This window comes from Diadema setosum, chromosome 22, assembly GCF_964275005.1.
Source record: "Diadema setosum chromosome 22, eeDiaSeto1, whole genome shotgun sequence".
NCBI classification, from domain to species: Eukaryota; Metazoa; Echinodermata; class Echinoidea; order Diadematoida; family Diadematidae; genus Diadema; species Diadema setosum.
The window spans coordinates 13,299,402-13,317,492 of record NC_092706.1 but is presented as its reverse complement, the minus strand read 5'-3'; the positions used below and the strand labels follow the sequence as shown (position 1 = coordinate 13,317,492).

General features: G+C 39.5%; 1 protein-coding gene across 1 annotated transcript in view; it reads right to left on the bottom strand.

Annotated features, from left to right (window-relative positions):
* The window catches only part of LOC140245347 (protein PALS2-like), a 54,011-nt gene extending 36,556 nt beyond the window's left edge, over positions 1-17,455 (bottom strand). Inside the window, exons 1-2 of the mRNA XM_072324925.1 lie at positions 17,374-17,455; positions 13,443-13,564 (exon numbers count right to left, since the gene is read on the bottom strand). Coding sequence (XP_072181026.1) covers positions 13,443-13,564; positions 17,374-17,449 — 198 coding nt within the window. The 5' untranslated portion in view covers positions 17,450-17,455. The remainder of the gene's footprint in view (positions 1-13,442; positions 13,565-17,373) is intronic.
* Between the last annotated feature and the right edge of the window lie 636 nt (positions 17,456-18,091).

Here is an 18,091-nt window from a genome sequence, read left to right as displayed (position 1 = left end):
ATGATTTTTAATTGTCTTTCAACATAGAGCAAAAAATCTATCTGTACTTGCACAGACATCATCAAATCAAAACCTTGTATTTGATTTCTTTCATGTGGCCACTTCAAAAGCAATGAATACTTATTTAAAGGTAGGGGATACCTTTTACAGACCTCCCCAAATGCAGCAAAACATTAAATACGAACCTCAGGGGACTTGTTTAGGCGACTGCTGAGAAATTTGGAAGTCAACAGTTATCTACAATTTGAATAATGCACAAAACTCAACTACTCAGTAGTTCTGTGTGTCAGCCACACTTAAGCCTGTTTGTTGCAGTCCTCTGTATTTTTTATCTATTTAACACAAATCTTAAAGTATAAGAGCTGATGTAATAACATATAGAGTGTGTGGCAAGAATGTATATAGAAATGTTTGTAAGTTTTGATGAACTTTCTTCACAAAATATACATGATGGACACACATGCAGTGCATGGGTCTACAAAGGTAGCCTAGTAATGTACTGGAATTTACGGAGAGCCCCGAAAAAAATTCAGTTCAAAATCTAACTGTCAGTAAAAATGTACTAAATGATACCTTCCACTTTCAATACCTTACAATGGGAGTTTCTAAAATGATACTCTCTTCAACATACCACTGTATTTATACAACTCTTCATTTAAGGCATGCAAATGGGATTCCCTACCTTTAAAGCAGCAAGCAACCATAGCCACATTTACACAGACAAAATAGTGGGATAATGATCATGATCCAAATCTCAAGATATTTTTGCACTCGTTTACATGGACAGAAATACAAGGTATGCCGCTAACTGCCGATCGCAATAATTTGTAGATGAAACTGCACATGCCTAAAAATCTGCCAAACTGGTGGCCCGGTACCCTTACCCTTGTGTTCATGTGTGTGCTGTTGTGATGTATGCTTTGAATGATGGGATAGAAAATCTCGAGATTGTTCGCGTCAGCATTCACACTGTCACCACGGTGTGAGTTATCCCATTAATTCTGAAATATGTGCAAGATTTCTTTGGATTTGGATCGGGATGCTGATAGCGCAATTTAGGGGGATAATTACGTCAATACAAGTAAAAGTCGAGATTTTGATCACGATGCAAACCTTGAGATTTGTATCCTGCTAATTCATGTCAGTGTAAATCCTACTCATGTGAGCAACATGATGAAAATGAGGTGCTTTACCTACACATATATAAGGGGCGTGATGGCTGCAGCCAGGGGACTCGAACCAGGAACTTCATGATTAATAGTCTGAAGTCTCACACAATGAGCCATGACAGCTCTTCTTAATGCACGTGTAATGGCTCAATTTGTATGGCTCACAAAAGCCTCGCGAGAAGATTCATAATACAAATATACGTGTGCGTGCAAGAGTGTGAAATCATACAGCATGTTTTAAACATCTTGAAGTCCCTGGGGTCATGGACAGATTCCTGCTAAATAAATCTCGTCCCACCTACATACCAATCATACCACTTGGTGTGCAACCGGAGGTCGGGTAATACCATGTGTGTCACACGCACCAAATATTTAGGGGGTCATTCCACCCCCCTAGTGGACCACTGACACGCCCTGGTTTCTCACCCTCCTTGACTATAAAGCACACATGTGCTGAATGACAATCACTTTTAAATGGCAGGAAAACACTTTAACGGAATGGAAGAATATCAATCTTTAAAAACCCATACAGTTCCTCTGTAACATTTGTAGTGTATGTTATTCACTGTCAAGATCTCTTTGATACTAATGAGTTGATGACTCACTTGCTGTATTCTGGTAATTCATTTAGTACGTACCTTTTTCTTCTCTCAAAATGTGCAATTCCTTGATATGAAATTTGTTAATTTTTACCTTAGGGTACCAAAAATATGACTTCATTATTATACAAATAGTGAATGGTCACGAGTGCGCTGGTACAAGATTTCACAGGAGGTGAAAGATAGAGGCGCTCTATTCAACGAGGCGAAGCCGAGTTGAATAGTGCGCCTCATCTTTCACCGAGTGCGAAATCTGGTTCCATTGCACAAGTAAAGACCACACACTATTTGTTTTATACAACACCTCGAACGTCAACAGATTGGGTACTCACAGATTCTTGAATTTAGCACAGAAATGGCAACCATTTTCCGTGAAAGATGAATGAGTAGCCTCACAGTCGCAATCACCGTGTATGTACATGTATATGTGTATATGTGTATACGTACGTATGCGAAACGAAGTTTTTTACAAAAATGAGTGACAAAAGTATGTGCTTGTAAGCGCGCTTGTAATTGTTGAGTGCGCACGGCACATGTTTGTTTATTATGACATCAGAGCGCGTGCAATGGAACATTTTGGTCAAACAAAATTGCACTGCCGAGACAGCCAGAGCGTGCAATGGAACTTTTTACTAAATGTCACATGATCAATGGGCAATCGACCAATCGGATAGCTACATTGTACATTCTAAATAGGTGTTCAAATATTTCATTTTGTACACTGTGTGAAAGTACATGAAATTCATTTCATATATAAAAACACTGACTGCTTTATGAGTGCTAATCACACTTTCAGAAATTCACGGGGATTTCTACATAGTATCAGAAATATAGGTATGAATTTTACATTATTATAAAGAGATCCATAAAAAAAGAAATATCCTACTTGGCTAACAAGACAATCTCAATCCACAGTTTATTGATGCCAATATCACTTTCACTTCACTGCACTGTCCTTTTAGCACACATCTTCTCACGCAAATCAAATTCTTTGATGCAATGAAGATGGTCTAGAATGCCTGTTACGGTTCATTGTGCAATTGATAAATTGAATTGTACAGCCAAATCAACTTTGTGTACATGATGAGTTCCAGGGCTGTGCTACAGTGCCTCATGCCAATATCTGACGCACAATATCAACACAGTTTTTTCCCAGTCCACAGACTACATAGAGTAGTAATACATGAACATGTTCACTTCATAAATTGGACAAAGTTGTCTATAGAGTAATCAAAAGCTCCACCATCACGGTTAGCTACAGAATTGAAATTAGATTCATTTTCTATTATAATTACTGTCATGGGTGGGAATGATAACATGTTGCGCAGACGGAACTATGGGACAACACCACTGAAATATTGACTATTGGGAGAAGAACATTGTTTTTTCTCTTTAAATAATAACTACACAATATACTTCAGTCATACGCTATTAACTTTTAAATGTACTGTATGTCATCAATATGTTAAAATAAAACCATTGTGACAGTCATTTATACTCATATTGGCGCTAACCACTTGATATTCATATTCATCCCAGTTTAGAAATTTCCCTTTTCAACATCTGAAGCCTGCCTACATGTATTTTGGTCTGTGACATTTCTGTTGTAAAATACACCTTTTGTATACAATACCTCCAAATGCCAAAAAAAAAAAAAAAGTTCTGATGTTGCTCAAAACTTGTGCACATGGGTGCAGTTACATAGTTCACACAAAATGTATTCAGCGAAAAAGATACTGAATATGGGATGAGAAGTAGTAGAGTAAAAATGGCATGATCATATGCACAGTGTATTTAATACAAGGAGTTTTTTCTGTTATTGCTTCTACTGTTCTAGACCCCGCGTTCACATTGGTCCCCGCGACGCGGGGAAAGTCCCGAGCTGTGGGACTTTCTCCTCAAAAACCATAATGTGAACGCTCGCTGGGACTTGTCCCCTCGTCCCCGCGAAGCAAGTCGGGTACGGGGACAAGATTTGGAGGGGAGAGTGACCTTGGGGCGCAATTGATAGCGTCCAGCTGTGGTCATCAAATGTGCGCATGCGCTACAGTACGCGCAATAAGAAACGCCTCCGTCAATTTCGTTTTCCAACGAAAGTTCGTTATCGATCGAGTAGCAACGAAATCTGGACGAAATTTGGACGAAATTTCGTTATCGATTTATTAGCAACGATTCTGACGCTTTGTGGACGCTTTGTGGACGCATTTCACGCACGACCGCCCGCTCAATTCCGTTCGGCAAATGCGTTGCTCGTTCGGAAAATGCGTGTTCGGAGCTCGGCAGTTTCGTCCAAATTTCGTTAGAAGCGTCCGTGATCCAAGGCGCACATGGAATACAGTACACACGTGTGTGTGTAGTGGCCACATCCACAGCCGCTAGCCGGCAAGAATCACTGCAAGATTAGACTCAACAAGTAGCACAGCGGTCGGGAATGAGAACAGTAGACAGGCGTGGAATTCACCTGATACACATAATAATATTAAAAATGGTAACATGTATACATATATCGATGCCGTTTTCATTGAAGCAATTTGTAAAAGTTTTAGTTTCCTTACCCTAGCTGTAAGTACGGCACCGTTAGCAGATTATTCACTGCATTTAGTGAAAGTCACCTGATACATCACATGGTGGTATGCGGGCTGCATGTAACCAGGGAATGTGCACGTATGGGAAAGGCGAGTGCGCCGTATGTGCGTCGCCATTGCTATGGCATGGCTCGCTCGGCTGAACGAAACAGAGATGTTATACGATGTCGTAGTTCACGTGTTTTGTTTTGTTTTTTACAAGCAGAAAATAAACAACTGTTGATCATGAAATAGACTAAATTACCAATCAGAGATCATTCGGGTTCATAGTATTTAAGAGAAATCACGCAATTTTGGCGAGGGTGAACCCACAGGAACCCACAGGAACCTTATCGTAGAATGCCGACCAAAAAGAAAATGGTTTCACTAAAATTGCGTGTACGTAAAATCCATTTGAGTATAGAAAGAAAATTAACCCCCAAAGAGAGGAAAAAAGAAATTAGAAGGATTTGTTCGCCGTTATTTGGTCATTAAATATATTTCTTTCTTCAGCAATTGCGCGTTACATTGCCCGTTTTTTTATTGAATCAGGGCCCTGTTGCATAAAACCCTTACCGCTGGACTTACCGCTCCTTTCTAGCGGTAAGTCTTCAAATCAGCGGTAAATTTTATAATCCTTGATGCTGATTGGCTGTGATGCCTAATTTTGACGGTAGTTACCATTGAAATTCAATGGTAAGTTTTATGCAACGGGCCCCAGAAAAGCAAAAAAAAAAAAAAAAAAAAAAAATTCAAAACAAGACAATACGTTTAATTCTTAGTTTGATATCATTTATTTCTTTATTGGACAGAGAGATAATTCAGACGGTACGTGGAATTTTCAAAGCGACTAATTCAGACTGATTCTTAGTTTGACTTGGCTCTTTCTTTCTTTCTTTCTTTCTTTTTTTTGGGGGGGGGGGGGTGGGGGGTTGAGGGTCATGTTCGTTGTACCCATGCACCCATAAGGTTCGTTAGTACGAAAATGAAACATTCTGATACACGCGACTTCCCTACACGAAAAATAGATGTTCGTAAATGTGATAGTCAAATTATGATTCATAATCCGAAAATGCACGAATGTTTGTGATTGGATAGGTGCGTTATTGTCGGATTAGCAAACCTTCGGAGTACTGTAGTATCGAGCCTGTTGTATTCACGGATAAACGAACTTTTGGAATAATGAATTTTATATTCAGAGCAAGACAATAAGTTTAATTCTTATTATAGTTTGACATCGTTTATTTCCTAGTTGTGAAGCGGGAAGCGAGAGATAATTCTGAAAAGAAGTATACAGACGGAACATGAAATATTCAAAGCAGCTATGAGATTAAATCTTAAGTTGTTTATTTGTTTGTTTGCTTGCTTGTTTGTTGTTATGCTCAAGTGTTGGTGTAATTATATATACATTTTTATTTTATTTTTTTTTTTTTAGGGGGGAGGCATTTTTGTAGTACCCACTGCACGTAAAGTTCGCTGATGCGAAAGTGATAAAATGTTCCGTAACACGCAAATTCCCTACACCATAGATGTTCGTACCTAGTGTGAAAATAAAATGTATTACTATTATTATTTTTTCCCCATTGTTCGATTAGCAAACCTTCGGAGTGTCAATCCTTTCGTTTTCGGATAAACGAACTTCCTTAACTCACAACACCACTTTCAGAGTAACAAACTAGTCATTATTTTATTCGGGCATTGAGAATACACGTAGTTCAGGAAAATCTTTAAGGCAAGAATTACGATGGATTCTTAGTTTGAAATCATTTTATTGATTTCCGTGGTGTTCATTATTCCGAAAAAGAAAACGGGTGCGCTATTCCGATGGTTACGGCGTTATTTCGAATCCGAAACACGCATATTCCTTGTGCCTATCCATGTTTGTTGATTCGAAAATGTAATCATGCTGCGGGTAATTGCTATAGGGCCATATATTGTTTTATTTCTGTCTATTGTTATATTATTATTATTATAATTATTATAATTATTATTATTATTATTATTATTATTATTATTATTATTATTATTATTATTATTATTATTATTATTATTATTATCGTCTTTAACATTATTAACCAATATTTTGATTAACGAGCATTTTGTTGGCTGTTTTTTTTTTTTGGGGGGGGGGGGGGCATTGCCCGATTAGCAAACCTTCGGAGTGTCAATCCTTTTGTTTTCGGATGAACGAATTTCCTTTCCTCAGAAGAAGAAATCAGAGTAACAAACTAGTCATTATTTTATTCGGGCATTGGGAATAGTTCAGGAAAGAAACAGAAGGGAGGAATCCGAAACACGCATATTCCGTGTGCTTATTATACGTCGTGTTTATTGATATGCTGCGGCTAAGGGCCTATTGGAGGTCGTTATACCTCTCGTTTGGTGTACGATTTCTTTCGTTTCATATCACTGTATTTGTTCCCTTCATATTCTTAATCTAAAGGTAATTCTTTCAATTGCCTCGCACTGTGTACATGCATTTTCGTAACGGCGATTTCCCGCTTTGCTGCAGTATTTCGAAGGGTGTTTGATGCCAGCCGCTTCGGTGTGCTCTGTGGTAATGTTTATGTAGTTGTCGGGGAGGTTGTTGATAGTTTGTCTGTTGACATTTATTTTCGTACAGGCAGGGGCGGATCCAGGAATTCTGTACAGGAGGGGGGAGGGGCACAACTAGTATTTCTGGTGCCACTTCCGGGTTTCACTTCTATTTTTTTTTTTTCACGATAAATAAAGGGGGCGCGCGCCTCATGCGCCCCCTCTGGATCTGCCACTGCTACGTGTTTATCTCGAGTGATGGTGATCGTGTTTCTAAATGTTTATAAAAAAAGGACATTATCTGAGTGATGCCTGATGATAGTGCAGGTGATGATAATCAACGATGCTGATGTAAAAGACGGCTTGCTGTGGATGCTGAGCGTTTATACGTGTCCTTCGTTTATTTAAATAAGTTTTCCCTCTTTTACTCTTCTTTCCCCTCCCAAGAATGATAAAAAAAGAAAATACTGTACCTACACCTCACAACAAAAGGAACCACGTGTGAACAACCATCGTTAAGTTCAATCGAAACGTTCATTATTAGCAAAGAATAAGGGGAAAACACGAGTGACGGAAAATGATAGAAGCGACGAGATTGTCTTCTTGTGTATAATGCGGTCTCTTGGGATTGGAAAAACCCCACCCTCGGATCCCTTTGTGGAAATTTCCACAAAACCAGGTGCGTGCCAGACCCCAGGTGCCAGACGAAAGAATGCGCGCACTGGTGTAAGAACTCGCTGGTGAGTTGAGTTAAAGGAATCATTGCAAAGATGTTCTGATTCTTTCGCCTTTCTTTAGGCGCATACATCGAACAGTCGATTATTGCGTACTTGATCTAAGTACAATGTATTTATATGTTCCCGAGCTGTAAAAAGGAATTGATTAATCACTCAAAAATGCAATCACAGATTATGAAAGGTCTCATATGCCAAGACAAATTCACTGAGATGTCCTATGTGAGATGCAGCCACCACCCGATTAAACAGCAAAATCATGACAGTAAAATTTCACGCTCACCAAAACTGCCTATTACTTTTCATATGAATTTTGGTTATCAACACTCGTTCGTGGATTTGTTTGTTTCCATGTTTTGTGTGTATAATTCCTCGATCCCTAAAGACGTAATAATTATTCGCATCGAACGTAAACTGTTTACCGTAACTAAGCCTATGGCGCATTCGATCCATTCAACTTGCAGTAACCTCTAAGGCAGTAAGTTAGTACAGCTGTAGCACATGGTGCATTCCTTTGAACCACATGTTTCGCATATCGGCACATCCAAACACATTAGCGATCGTCGTTATGGCAAACTTTCCGATTACAGTCAAGGGAGAAGAAATCGTAATACTGTACATGTACTTACGAAAGTTATTATGCTTAAGATCAAATAAAATGAAGAAGTTTGAAAACAACTTGGCAACACTCAGTCAAGTTTTTCATTTTCTCACACAAAAGCTCTCTTGAGAAAATGAAAGCATTCCCCCTCCCCTGCTAGATAATGGAAGTTTTCATTACTAGCCCAGCAAGTTTTGGGAGTGTACATGAATGTTTTTCGGATAGAGTCAAAAGGGACCTAAGCTTCCGATTATAGCAGAATCTTCGTCAGAAGCAAAATGGCAAATAGGCGGAAAAAGCAACCACACACATGTAAAGCGACTTCACACAACAAGAACAGTCAGGGCAAAGGGACACGGAACAAAGAAAACAAAAGGAGAGGGTAGGAAGTCATGGGCAAGGAGCCCAACAGGTAAAGGGAGGGCCAGGGGGATAGAGCAGGAGGATGGACAGACAAAAGACAGGGGAAGGTTAGTAATGGTCGCCGTGAGGGCCAGGGGGCAACCATTGAAGGAAAAGGATGAATATGGAGGCAACATCAAACAAGATAAGGAACAACAGAGAGATAAAGAAAGGTAAAGCGTGAAATAGCAACAGCAAAGGGGGGGGGGGTGAGCAAACAGCAAGCCCTAGAAAGGATCTGTACAAGTACCAAGAGGATGCAACAAAATGAAAGTGAGAGTCAATCAACAAATGCAATTAACCATATCAAAGTATGGTAATATTAATACAGTAATAATGATGATATTGACAAAACAAATTAGAATAATAATCATTAAAGCACATAAAAAAGGGGGACACAAAGTCCATGGGAGAGAAAATGTATACTTGCAAAGCAAGTATCAATAGGCAAAATAAATACATTTCAAAGAGCTGGTTCATATGAAATCACCTTTGATTTATGATTTTACAAACAAGAATTTTCATCGCTTACCTATTTCTTTTATTACTTTCGTAATGTCATGATATTTCATGATGGCATGTGTTCTGTCTTTACATGGCAAGATAGGGGTTTTTTTCCATCCAGGGTCAAAAGAAGAAAGTGATAGAAAGATAATTGAAAGGATAGAATGAAACACCTACTCAGCAGGCTCTTGATATAACGCAAAAGCAATTCATCAGAAATGCAGTACAGTTCTAAATAATTTATCAGTGGAAAAAAGAGCAAAGAAAATGGGATTTCGAGTTCAATAGGAGTAGGAACATCGCAATTTACAGACTTGGACCTGATGCAAACATATTGTCTAGCTTCTGGTTGAGTTTCTTCAGAGACATAAATTTTGGTAGCAGTAAACCAGAGTGAACAAGCAAAAGGATACAATTAAGTGAAAAAATAAAATGCAGGTCTCTAGACCACTACAGTGCACGATCGAGCGAGCAACACTAAAACAGCCCCCAGGGCCAGGCCATGTCGTCAGTGTCACTCTCGTCTTAGATCATACAGGCCTACATTGTACATACATCGTTTCGTACTCGTCATCGCCAACGTCATGATGGTCGGTCACACGAAATAAATTGCATCATCATAAGAGCTCTTATATCAACACCACTAGATAGTAGAATCATTATCATTATCACTATCATTCCAGTCAATCTCATCCAAAGCGAAACCCTCAAAATCCTCAAAATCATCGTGGTTAATACTCTCACAAAACACATCTGTAAACGATTCAGACATCGCAGACCTAGCTACACATCTTGCACACAAAAATGAAATGGAGGTGGAAAACTACGATGAATACACAAAAACTATCGACGATGGCATTTTACCGTAGCAGAAAATACACAGAGTATCTTACACTGGAAAAAAAAAAATGGATGTGGAAAACTACGATGAGGAAAACTAGGGTGAAAACCCGATGCGTGAAGACGAACGATGAAGACACTTTTACGGTAAAAATACTTACACGGAAACAAACGAGTGGGTACGATATTCTCGCACACACGAAGATAATCGACACATCGTTCAATCGAAAAACTCAACAAACACTCGAACAAAAACTCACCCAAAATTGTGGCAAACAGGGTAATCACTTAATAAAAATGAGAAAAAAACACTCTCAGAAGTATGATTGTACTCTGAAAAGAAAGGGATACAATGATACGGAAGCAAAAGAGAGAAAATGAGAGAAATGGACGGGAAACCTAGAGAACTTCGACGAAAGAAGAGCTAGCGATTCGCGATTAGAGCTATAAACTTTGTATACACTGTAGCTGTGTGTGTGTGATCGCGCGTACAAAGGGTTGAAAGCGTTGAAAGCGTTGAAAGCATTGAAAGCGTTGAAAGCGTCCACAGCTTCGGAAAAGCGTTCGGGGATTTCGTTGAATTCGTTGAATTCGTCCAAAATCCGTCCATGAAGTCTGGACGCAAAAAGCGTTGAAAACGTCCCAGGCGAAATCAACAACGCTAAAAGCGTTGGGACGAAATTTGGACGCACTTTCGTCGGGCGTTTTCTATTGCGCGTACTGTATGCCTGGATTCAAGTGGCAGAGCTCGCTCCAAGCCCCAAAATGCCCCCACAGCTCGGGGACAGATGAGATACCAATGTGAACGGTCAGTCGTAAAAAAGATAAGATCTCTTGTGGCTGTCCCCGCGTCGCGGGGACCAATGTGAACGCGGGGACAGGGAATATATTACACTCTGCATAGTCATTGAAAAATTTGATCTAAAAGAGAAAGAGAAAGAGAGAGAGAGAGAGAGAGAGAAGAGGGAGAGAAAGTTGCACTGTATACATGGAATGCCTGTAGCTACAATCATATTAAACCAGCACTCATTCTTACGGAACCTCAGTGACGCAAGACGCTTGGCAATTGCTGCGTTGCCGTGGTAACCCGGGATTGGATTGCATCAACTAATTTGGGAGAAAATTGATTGCATTTGAATGGGTGTGCACAGATGCCATGACACACTACATGGGATCAAATTTTCTCCTCTTCTTCCTCCTTTTCCTAATGGGCTCATTTGGCAAGTCCCTGCGACACGTCGGTATCAACACCACACACGGTCCACGTTCTCCGATCGAGTAGTATATCAGCATCCATTTTTTTTCTAGCACTCACAACGTTGAACACAGCTTACTGAATTTTACAGAGGGCAACACTATGGGCAACCTGAATGGAAAAAGCTACGAGAGGAGGCACCACATGTCACGATTGTCCTATAATACATTTCAAGTGTCTGATTCCAAAATGGGTCAAAAGTGTTGTTTTTAACCCTTTTATGGTTTGTCCATCATCGGATAGGGCAAATTAAAACCTTTGGACAGTGAAACCTCACTTGTAACAGAACAAGAAATATTCTTGAAGTTATGATTAAAAATATCCAATATTTTGTTTAAATTTTCTTTGTTTTCATGCAGATTTAATCACTAATATCTCAACTAAAGAAGAATGTCAGGGTTAGAGTAAAGTTGTTTTGCGAACAAACTCTTCACTTCGTCTTCTTGTCTTTCATCCCTCCCCTCCTCTCTCTTCTTCCTCTTCCCTCTATTTCCCTCTATCATTCTAGATCTACAAGTATCTATCTATCTATCTATCTCTCCTCTTTCTCCTTTAAAGGAAGTTGGACATGTACACAATGCAGAGCATGGAAAAAATCATTGTTGGTTTCATTCTAATATCATCTTGTATTGCTTTTCTTTTACATCATAAAAAGACATACAAACAAAGATATATTACATAAAAATAGGCACTTAAATGGAGGGATGTCCCTACTCAGTGCTGCTATGATAACAGTGCAGTATTTTTAAATGCAAATATTTACGATGTATTTCAAAAATAATGCGGGACTTCAAGTATGAATGACAACAGTAGATTAATCTCCTGACATAGCAATGCACCTGACTCAATGAGCACCTTTTCATCTCATTTTGGAAGCCCCCAGTTCTAGCCGACATAAAAACAGTGTTTTGAAACTGTGAATACAGCTACTGTAGAAGGCCACAAACAATATTTCCTTGTCTCAAGTTTTAGTTGTTGCTGTTGTTATTAATGTCGTTTCTTTACGTTTGACACGCTGCATTACCTCTTACACCAACGCGAGATTCTACATCACTTTGCTTCGGCAGGAAGATGCGGTCGATGCCATACTCCGATACTATCAATAGAAAACCCGCTGTCCTCCAATTCCATCATTTCACATTCACTTCGCACTCAATTTTGCATCGGCTTTCAGCATGAGAGAGCTTTGAACTATTTTTGGACTTAACTCTTGCAAATTTGCCAGAGCTGTTGCTGTTTATCCAGTGAGATCTTTCAATTGTGGGTATGTTTTGTATGTGTGTGTGTGTGTGTGTGTGTTTTTTTTTCTGTATATCTCGACAAAATTCTGCATCAACTTGCTCAGCATAACTCCCCACAGGATGATGGTGTTGATGCTATACTCGGATACGATCAATACCAAACAGACCGCCCCAACATCACATCATTTCACATTCACTTCACAGCCATTTATGTTGCGTTGGGCTTTCAGAAAGAGCTACTGAACTATTTTTGGCCAACTTGTCGCCATATATGTAAAATTTTGCCATGCTGTTGTTATTCATCCCGTTTTTTTCCCTCCTCAAATAAAAATTCTGCATCAACTTGCTCGGGCATGACTTCCCATAGGACTAATGAGATTGACACCATGCTCTGGTGCCCCAAATGTAACACTCTCCTATTTCCGATTCCATATTTCATATTCACTTCTATCAATGTTGAATAAGCTTTTTAAAGGTATTAGCCCACATTTGTAAACCTGCAGCAATTGGTCTCATAGTTAGCATGGAGTTTGGGTATGATTGCAGTAACACCTGTGCAAAATTTCGTTCCAATTAGTCCATTACTTTCATAAAAATAAATGAAAATGTACCGTATGCATGCGTATAAAAACGCTCGCTAGCTCCGGTCCACGCACGTACTACATGCATGCGATACATGTGTAAGTTAATGTGCGTAGCTAGCCCGCGCTCGTAATTTGATTTTGGGTCGGGTTAACCCGGTTTGAAAATTGATTTTAAAACGATGATTTTCTCTCTTTTATGGAATGGTACAGACAAAGAGCAACAGGTGAGGTATGTTACTGTTATAACTTGTACTTGAAGTCATATTGGACCTGTTCAATATGCAGTTTTGATTTTTGTGGGTTTGTAAATGAGGGCTAGTACCTTTAAAGAAAATGAGCCATCAACTATTTTGGGAGTACTCTCCCATTGATATGGGTGTCATTACTGATTTAGTTTTTTTCTGTTGCTGTTACCTTGATGAGATTCTGCATCAGCTTGCTCTGCATGACTTCACGAAGGAAGAGGAGGTCGACACTACAGGCGTGGGCGGAGTTCTCCAGCATCTCCAGGCTACCTACCACTGCATCGATGGCCTCTGGACCAACCAGGGAGGGAACAAAAGGAGGAAAACTTTACCATCACTGCTCTTCAACGTTAGGAACATTATCAAACACAGAGGCCCGAATTCACAAAGGTTGTACAATTGAAACCATGGTTCAAACCATGGATAATTTGTGTGGAGTGCCGAGTGTTGCATGGCCTATTTCCTTATGAAATCAGTCATTTCGTCAACGAAATGATCAGTTTGTAATGAAATGACCGATTTCTTAATGAAATAGGCCGTTAAGCTCCATACAAATTGTCCATGGTTTAAACCATGGTTTTAATTGTACCATCTTCGTGAATTCAGGCCAGAGTGTCCATTAGCAAGAAATAAATGTCTGACATCTTTTTGTTGTTGTTGTTTTACATATATACAGCAATATGTAATGCATCTGGTTTTTCTTGGAAGAGCATGTGACCTTAATTTCTACAAAATGAATATTTTGTCTTTCTCTAAAACATATAATTAATGCCAAATCAAATATATCATTTTCTCTATTACAGTTTATACAGATCGACATGTAGTGCATCTGGTTTTGCATGCAAGAGAATTTCCTTTTTCAGCATCGACTCGTGTTCGCCCAATACAGAGTCTTTGGGAAATCATTAATATTAATTCCTTCAATCTGTTATCAAAATATGACTTCACAAATGCCCCCCCCCCCCTTTTATTCCTTTAGAAGATGAAATTATGCCTTCGGTAATACCATGAACATTTCAGAAAATACAAAAAAGGCCACAATTTGCTTCTCATTGTCATTCTGCATGGCAATTTGACCTTTGAGTATGAGAGTGACAGTGGTATCAAATGGCACATACAGAAGATGTTGGATTCAATCTTTGGCATGTGCACTGATATAGGGGTGTACTCTTCAAGGACTGTATCCCTCCATTCATTTTATCTCAAATTCTAGCACATCTGAACGTAATTTCTACCAAATCTCACTGTCATCTAGAAGTGCAATAGCATGAATTTATATCCTGGCACAATTTATCAGTGAAGATGTGAAAAGTGAGATTATGTTGGGTTCTTGCCATTATTATACTGGAAGGTGCCTTGAACACAAAATGCTAAAAACTGTCCTTAACAATCACAAAAAACAGCTTTCACTTGACATGTAATTCATAAATAACGAGAAAATTCAGTTTATGAAATTACTCAGTCCTTTCTGTATTAAATTTACCACAGTATTTTACAAAAGAAGGCAACTACCTTCTAGAGGTTTCCAAACCCCATCTGTAAGGCTGTATCCACTTCTTGTGTGTTTTTCAGTCATCTTTATTCAATTTCACTGATAAGATACCAAAACATTCATCTTGAATGTATACTTCAAACTACAAATAATAAATCATTGAATATGATAAATTGTCTGTTGAATAAATGTTAGGTACGAAAATGAAAATGAAATAACACCAAATTCTTCTCCTTACCACAAAAAACAAGCATCAAACTTTAGGCATACTTTATGATTCATTCTTACTCTGATACTCTTTAATCCCCCTTTTCTCACCCCACCTCGACTTTAATTACCAATATCACAGCATGCACACACACACACACAAACAAAACACAGATATACATTATGTACACGGTTGTACTCTCTCAAATCGCAAATTGATTCTCTCTCTCTCTCTTTCTGAAGGTGGAGCCAAAAAGACTGCACAATAGCAGGGATCCATATCAACTAAAAGTGGAAGGAAAAAGAACTAAATGATGAATCGTGGAGTCAGGGAGAGCATCCAAGCGAGGATCCTTCATCACCATTGACGCATCTTTAGAGGATCTCTGTACGTGGATTTGGCAATAAGTCATCACAACCACGTCGCATCACTGTGCAATCATTTCTCCTTTCATACCTGAAAGTTTTCCCCCCTGGATGGCCCTTTCACATAAAGGATAGAGAGTGCAAGTACTGTACGTATATTTATTTGAAGATGACGCTACACCACATGACACAGTATAAATTTTGGCTTATAGGAAAATACCCGTATCACAACTAAAATATCAAAAACTATGATAATAATGAATGATGTGAACACATCAACAGACTTTTGAACAAACAAGAGCTGGACTGTCTATAGATTTCTGTACAATGATGAGAAGAAATTCAAGTAAGATTAATGATATTTAGACAACATATATTTAAACAACAATTGATTTGACACTGCCAGGCACATTTGAAAACTGACAATTTTCAAGAGAATACAATGAGTATGACATTAAGAAACACCGAAAGGTCAATATTGAAGTAGTAGACCAAATCACTTTGAAAGTGCATGGTTACACCTGTAACTCATTTCCTTGGGAGAAAACTTGAAATCTCTAGCAGCAGTAAAGAATACACCCAGCTGGCTTCAAATAGCACATGTCTAATCTTTCCCTGCTAAAGGCCCGGTCCCACTGGCCGATGGACACAAAACGTATGCAGAAAGGACACAGCGGACGAGCAAAATTTCGGGGATGGCTCCATCCGCTTTCGTCCGCTCCAGAAATTGACAGAATTGGCGAAAATTGGCGAAAACAGAACAGAAAAAGAACAGACGTGGGTAGTAGGTACACTGTAGCGGGGATGTTAAGCGGATGTTCATCGGAAGCCTAGCAGATGAAAGCGGATGGAAGGGGATGACAGCTCCGAAGGGGTAACCGGAGATAATTGCGAAATGGACGCATAGCGGAAAGAGCAGATGCAGAGCGGATGCAGAGCGGATGCAGAGCGGATGAAGCGGATGCATCACGTACGCCTAACAGAAACAAACGCTTTGTCCATTCTACATTGTAAATACTTTATATACGAGACGCATACGCTTACATCCTTTCTATTTCCATGCTATTAACGATGTATAGACGTTCCATGTACCATATCTTTCCTCCCTCTTTCCGTTTTCAGCTGCAGCGGATGTGAGTAGTGAGGATGCCCAGAGGATGCAGAGAGAATACAGCGGATGTTTAAGGGATGATAACGGACATACAACGTTTGTTGCTCGTATGTCGCGGATTTACATCATACACGGCGGAAAGTTCATCCGTTCTAAAAGTTTTAAGCAGCTTAAAACTTTTTGCGCGGATGAAATCCATGTACCATATCTTTCCTCCCTCTTTCAGTTTTCAGCTGCAGCGGATGTGAGTTGCGAGGATGCCCAGAGGATGCAGAGAGGATACAGCGGATGTTTAAGGGATGATAACGGACATACAACGTTTGCTGCTCGTATGTCGCGGATTTACAACATACACGGCGGAAAGTTCATCCGTTCTAAAAGTTTTAAGCAGCTTAAAACTTTTTGCGCGGATGAAATCGCAGTGGACGGATGCTCGATGGATAGAGCGTATGAAACACGTATGCGATGAGTACACAGCGGATGCGTAGCGTTTTCCAACGGATGGCAAGATTTTTTTACGTTTTACATCCTCTTTGCATCCGTAAGTGCAGTGGGACCGGACCTTTACAGCTTACACTGTCAACCATACTTTAATGCATGTTGAGTGTATCACATGAATGTTATTGCATAATAGAAGGGTTGTTGAGGTAATGTCAGGGGGGTAATGTCAGGGTAATCACATCAGCTGGCTAGGGTAGAATTTGGCAAATGTTTTTATACTGCAACAACGTCCAGGCAACATTGCGCAGTGACCGTTTTAACACTTCAAGGCTAAAACAAGATTATTGGACGCTACCCGGACATTGTAACAGTACCACCTCAAGTTTGAAAGGTTCTGTTACAACAGGGTTTCTGAGATAGCTAGCCTCTGATATGGATAATGTGAACATTTGTTGGTTGACCATTCTGGATGATCGGCCTCACCTTGACCGGATTCCGTTGACCCATCGGTGGCTGGCATGGTGTCATGCTCCGTGCAGCAATCGTCCAGCAGAGTCATGAAAATGGCCTCGTTGTGGCACCACCAGCGCCCTCTCTCTGCCTGACAAGGCCAGTAAGGAGAAAAAAAAAATCAAAGTTAATGAAATATTGTTCGGCATTTATATAACACCAATACCCTTCTTTTTAAGAGGCTGCATTTATCTAAAAACTTTCTGAGGTATAATCACCATTCCAAGCATGTTTGAGGCATTTTCTGGCAATAGATAAATGCAAAGTCTGTGTTTTCATTTGTGGTTAGAAATGAAGATTTGAAACACCAATAAAAGGCTGATTTGAAATACGTTTGAGCCACAAACAAATTTTGGCGAAGTAGAAAATGATAAAGCCATTTTGAAACGTGTTTACTATCTCCAGGCTTCCTACGTCAACTTCCAACTGTTTCCTTTATAAATTATAGCTGACCTCTACTTCCTGGGTCAAATGGTGAATGCACCCGCACAATGACAATTCCCAAATCACAATATAATTTCTCGATAAACGCAGCATCTCAAGAAGCATGTTTCAAACCATGCATGCTCATATACGCCATTCAATTTTCAAAACAAGTTTTGAAAAATGGTTAATCTATCTTCTGAGTTAGCATCTATAAACAAAGCCTTGTACCCCTTTCAGTAACTCATGCATTTTTGGCCAGCTCCTG